Consider the following 6,164-nt stretch of genomic DNA (forward strand, 5'->3'; position numbering starts at 1 on the left):
GATTTGATCAATGGCTCAAATTAAACCGCATGTCCGCACCTGAGCAAATTTCCGCACCAGAACCCCTCCATATAGGGAGGGGTTCTGGTGCGGTCATTTGCTTAGGAGCTGACGTGCGGTTTAATCTAAGACGTTGATCAAATCTAAATCAACGGCTTAAATTAATGAAAATTAAATTAAAAAAATGCCTCTCTGGAAGGAACCAAGCAACTTAACCTTAAGTATGAAAATGACGCACCTTCGGTACACAAACCACACACCTTAAGTACACAAATCACGCATATTAAGAACACAAACTACGCACCTAAGGTTTTAAAATGGCGCACCTTAAGTTTCAACAACTCACGCACCTTAAGCATTCGAATCACGCACCTTTTGGTTTAGGTTGACGCACCTTAAGTTTCAATAACTACTCACATTAAGCAGACAAATCACGCACATTAAGCACAAAGATCACGCACCTTAAGCACACAAATCACGCACCTTAAACACAAAAATCACCCACCTTAAATTTGACCTAGATGCAAAAATTACCAAATTACCACTCGCATTTTTATTTATTTATTTTGTTCATCCTGAACGTTGATTTAAGCAAGATCAATGGCTCAGATTTAACCGCACGGGTACTGAATTACCAAAAGGCCCTTAATTATCAAAGATACACAACATAGAAATTAGTAGACCTTGAATAGAATTAGCAATGTTTTTCTATGAGATATAAAATATGACATTCAAAATTTAAAAATTGCTCATAAAATTAAGAAGGGACATATTATATGATTGAGATTAAAATTAATAAAATTTAAATATCAATATGATAAAATTAGTTGGGAAAAATTAAATTTGAAAAAACAACCAAAATTGCTTACTAAACTTTATATTAAATTAATTTTTTTTTTTTTAAAAACATTATATTAAATATAATAACTCTACCCATAAAATTTTTTGGGTGTCTTTACTTAATTTAAACTGGGCCAAGCATCATGGGCCTCACGTGACAGGCCACACGTACTTCAAGACAGGAAAAAAAATCATCCGCTGACTAAGCTCCGTGAAACCTTCATTCATTGGACCAACGGCGTTTGTCGGGGCCAGGTACGATACGTGCCACAATTGTTTGTCGAACATCGAGATGCGGCGCTTCGTTTACTCCTAACTATATGTACACTGTACTCTGTAGTAGCATCTTAAGATGCATTTTAAAAAAAAAATTAAAAATAAATGGACTGCTAGAATATGGTACATGTACAAGGTTATAAAATGCCGTATTTGGTATTTTTTGGGTACAAAATTAGATACATTTTTAATGCTCCTTTTACCATTTAAAATTTATTCTTTTTTTTTTTTTCTTTCTATATTAGATTACATATCTCATAAACAAAATTCTATATTTAATAAATTTAACGAGATATTTACTATTTTATTATAAACTTTTTTTAGGGAAAATGACACTTTTTCCCCCTATGTTAATGAGCACAACTTTTAGAATAATTGAGGGGGCTAATGTGCTTACCTAAATAATTGAGGGGGAAAAAGTGCTATAAGTATATAACTCAGGGGCAAAAAGTGTCATTTTCCCAACTTTTTTATTAGGCATAATCCTATTTTGTACCTATGTAACAAAATATTACAAGGCATTTGGTTTCAATGAGAGAATTAAATGAAAAATGAATCGCCATTCAATGAGAGATGAATAGTGTAAAATAATGTGATAAGTAAAATTTCAGTGTTCGGTTTGTAGGAAAAGAATACATGAAATTTTAATTCTAGTGTTTTGTATTAATGGGAATTGAAATGTAATAAATAATATAAATTTCAAAAATACTAGGGGGAGTCATGTGATTTTAATTTTGTGAAAAATGATGAAATTAAGATTTCGTGAAATTGTAATTCTTTTTTCAACTAAATGAGGGAATTTGATTGCATTTGAATTTAGGTGAAAGTGAAATTCTAATTCTCTCCCATCAAATAAAGTGTGTAGAATTAGTGGTTATTGACGATTTAGTTTATTTTTTTCCCTTTCTTAAAAAATGTCATTCAAAAGGTGCATTGATAGCAAAAAAACATTTGAGAAAATTCGTCTCCAAATGCCTTTTGAATTTTGATGCAATAATTTATTTTTTTCTAAAATCGAGATAATAAGAGAAATTTTTATTATTTGTTACTTTTTTTCTTTTATTTTTCAAGTTTCAACTGATATAGCAAATAAAGAAATATCACTTTTAACTTTTATAGAAAAAAATGTTATTATAGTAAAAGGCATTTAAGAAAGTTTTAATAGTACAACACATTTTAAAATATCTCTACGTTTGATTTTTAGTACGTTCCAAAATTTTATTTTTATAAGAACTTTTATAATGCTAAAAAAAACTAACAGGTGTAGTGTTCTCTATTTTAGATGCCAAGCACCTTGTGCTTAATTGACACATCTATCACTCCATACTACCTATTTGAATCTGTATGTGCAACTAATGGGATAACTATTGTTATTTGTTTTTTTTTTTTTTAATTTGAAAAAATTACTCATATAGATTATTATAGAAAGGAATGACACCTAGGTTGGACTCTCATATGGGAGGTTGTGAGTTCGACTCTCAGTAGAAGTATTATTGGCTCTTTGTGTTTCAGTAGGTTGAGAAAGTAGTTATGAACAGATACTACATTGTAATATAGTCATAGCATTCAAAAATATAGATTATTATAGAAAGGAATTTTTATTTTCATTGACTACCTATGAACTGGCCAACTCCACCCTAAATCGGTAATTAATTTATGTAATAATTAAAAATAAAAAAAATTGATGAACAATAATCACAAGTAAAATTAGGTACTAATTTGCATTAGGAAACATAATAGGACTCTATTTATAATGCCAAGAAGATGCCAGCTGGAATATTAATCAGATTTATAAATGATATATTTCAATATTTGGAGAGTTAATTAATTATTTCCCCTTAATTTAATAAAAATTTATTAATAAAATATTCACATATTTGAAAATTAATCAACAGGCCCAAAGAAATTAGCCTAAAATTTAAAATCTAAAAAAAAAAAAAAAAAAAAAAACTTCTCACTCCACATAGATATTATTGAATAAAAAAATTATTGAATGTTGTGTATAGATATGAAAGGGGTCCTTTAAAATAGCGATTTCAGCGTTGCGTTTCCACAGCAAATCAGACTCTACGGCGACTCCTCACCTTTTTATCTCTCTCTCTTTCTGATATCACTCATTCTGTCATTCACAAATCAATTACTAAAACTCCATTACTGTTTCATCAATTACCTTTTCATTTATGGGTGAAACAAGATTTTTTCCAACTCATAGCCTTCCGGAATGGAAATTATGAATCTAAATTCTCCACTTAATTCCTTTCCTTTTCTCCACTGATTCACTTTCCTTTCTCTCTACCCACTCACCCTTTTTAAGCCTCCCTTCTCCCCTCCATTCCCATCTTTTAATGGTGTCAGATTTTCCTCACACCCTCGCCTCTTTCTCTCCCTTTCTTCCTCAAACTAATATTCTCTGAAACCATTTTTTTTCCCAATGGATCTTATCGAGTTTTGTCCGATTAAATATACAGAGCACCGCCACGTCGTTAAAAAACTCGCTAAACCCTCCGCCGCCGCCGCCTTAAACCCCGGGGTGTTTTCCACCGGTCCGAAGAGGGTTCGGATAACGGTAACGGACCCGGACGCTACCGATACGTCCAGTGATGAAGAGGAGCTGTTTGAGCGGCAGCGAGTGAGGAGATATATCCATGAAATTAATATTGAAACGGCCGTTAATGTTGACGCCGTTAAGTCCGGCAAGAAACGGCCTGTTGCGGAGGCGCTTCACAGCAAGCAGAAGCAGGTGAAGGTAGCGCCGGCGGCGGCGGCTAATGGGGTTAGGAAGTTCCGGGGAGTTCGGCAACGGCCGTGGGGGAAATGGGCCGCCGAGATTAGAGATCCGACCCGGGGTGTCCGGCTTTGGTTGGGGACTTACGACACCGCCGAAGAGGCGGCTATGGTTTACGACAATGCCGCGCTTAAGCTACGTGGGCCCGACGCTCTTACTAATTTCGTTAAGCCGCCGGCGATTGAGACGCCGGAGGTTAATGCGGCGTCGAGTTCCGGCTACGATTCAGGCGATGAGTCCCGCCATCTTCCATCGCCGACGTCGGTTCTCCACTTCCGAACAAGCAAGTGCAGTGAAGAATCTGAACCGCAATGTAAGTCCGAAGCGGTCCACTCTGACGGGTCGGTTCATGATTGCGTGGAGAGCGATCAAGCGGTTCAAGTCCCCGACCCGGTTCAATCCAACGTGGCAGACTTCCCGGGAGATATCAGTGATGACATTCCATTCATAGACAACTTCTTCGATTTCCAATCTTCAAAGCAAACGCTCCTCCTCGACGATTCGTCGCCAAATTTCAATTTCGTCAAAGCCGAATTTGACACGACGTCTGCTGACGTCTGGTTGCCGGGTTTCGGCAATGACCTGTTTCGCGACGATGGGTTTTGCGACGATTTTGGAAAGTTTGATGATTCCTTTGAAGACCTTAGCACATTGAACGTCAGCGATTATTTTGAAGATGACGTGGATGACTTCTCCATCGTTGATACTTTTTTGGCAGTATAATGTATTTCGCGAGATATAATTAAAACCAATTTTGAGTATTTACATATTATAATGTATTCCCTGTAGGCTGTTGCCATTTTGTTGGCAAATTTTGCGCACTACACCTTCAAATGGAATCCAATTTTGAGTATATTAGGTTTGTTTACTTATTATATATTTTTCAATAATAAAAATTTATTTATTTTGATCGGTATTATAATTAATTATACTATCGTGTTTTGATGTTTCATAAAATCATAATAGAATTTGATTAATTCTTAAAAAAATAAAACAGAATTTGATTTTAGATGTTCGTAGGTAGTAGTAGTGCCACATCGGCATTCTCTCATGTCCCACAACAAATTGCGTGATTTGCGCTCACTAGTTGACTGCTTCGAGTCGGTGTTATACATAGACCCGTGTGGAAAGTTAGGCTCAAATTTCTTGGTTTTTTCGTTTCAAGAGATTTGGAAAAAGAACAGGGTTTACTAACAATATTAGACCAAGGCTATGGGGATTAACATGGACAGATTTTTTGTGCGTGAGATACTGTGATTTAAGAGAATTACATTCTCTTAAAAATTCAACCTTTTGGGAGAAGAAGAGATTTAGAAAAAGGAAGTTTTATTTAAACTAAATTTGTACGAGTTTTTTGCACTTTTAGTCCCACGACTATAATGACACTATCAGGATTGATCCGTGACTTTCAAACCTTGCAATTTTAGTCCAGGACTAATGTTTGTGTTGCAAAAAAACCTTGCAATTTCAGTCCAGGACTAATGTTTGTGTTGCAAAAATGGTCATTCTGACAAATTTTTCGTCAAAATCTCACCGAGAAAAAAAATTCTCGTTTCAAGCAGGAATAAAATAAACATTTACATTAACATTGCAATATCGGACCGTTGTTGACCTTTTATTCTTACCAAAGTGCGAAAAGAAAAACAATTGCCAGAGACGAAAAATTGGGTTTGAAAATGCCAATCGATGTAGCCATTATGTTTTCCTTCAAAATAAAGAAGATGAATATCTGCAATGGATGGCGTGTTGAAGATGTGATGTTTTCCCTTTGTTCGCAGATGGCAATTGTTTTTTTTTTTTTTTTCGCAGATGGCAATTGTTTTTTTTTTTTTTCGCACTTTGGTTAGAATAAGAGGTCAATAGCGGTTCGAGATTGCAAGGTCAATGTAAATGTCTATTTTATCCCTGCTTGAAACGAGTAATTTTTTTTTCCCGGTGAGATTTTGACGGAAAATTGCCCAGAAGGACCATTTTTGTAACAAAAACAATAGTCGTGGACTGAAATTGTAAAGTTTTAAAGTCACGGATCAATCCTGATAGTCATGGGATCAAAAGTGTAAAAAACTCAAATTTTTATTTTATAAGTTAATCAGAAATGGTAATCATAGAATTATTCAATTATATGTATACTAATGTTATTTTTCCTTCTACATTTATCACATAGAATTTACTTTTTAGTGTGACCATAATTTTGTTTTAAATTTTTAGAATATAAATAAATATCTATTTGATTTGAAAACAAATTATGTATTCATGGATTACT

At 34.4% G+C, this 6,164-nt stretch overlaps 1 protein-coding gene across 1 annotated transcript; it reads left to right on the forward strand.

The window, feature by feature from the left end:
- Positions 1-3,178: 3,178 nt before the first annotated feature.
- LOC109173007 (ethylene-responsive transcription factor CRF1-like) lies at positions 3,179-4,811 on the forward strand. The gene has a single exon (XM_019322253.1). The coding sequence runs from the start codon at positions 3,548-3,550 to the stop codon at positions 4,622-4,624; it is 1,077 nt and encodes a 358-aa protein (XP_019177798.1). The 5' UTR covers positions 3,179-3,547; the 3' UTR covers positions 4,625-4,811.
- The last annotated feature ends 1,353 nt before the right edge of the window (positions 4,812-6,164 follow it).

This window comes from Ipomoea nil, unplaced genomic scaffold (assembly GCF_001879475.1).
Source record: "Ipomoea nil cultivar Tokyo-kokei standard unplaced genomic scaffold, Asagao_1.1 scaffold0465, whole genome shotgun sequence".
NCBI lineage: Eukaryota > Viridiplantae > Streptophyta > Magnoliopsida > Solanales > Convolvulaceae > Ipomoea > Ipomoea nil.

Bases quoted from the DNA above. Each gene is read 5' to 3' on its own strand.
- LOC109173007 (XM_019322253.1), top strand. From the start codon at position 3,548: ATGGATCTTATCGAGTTTTGTCCGATTAAATATACAGAGCACCGCCAC.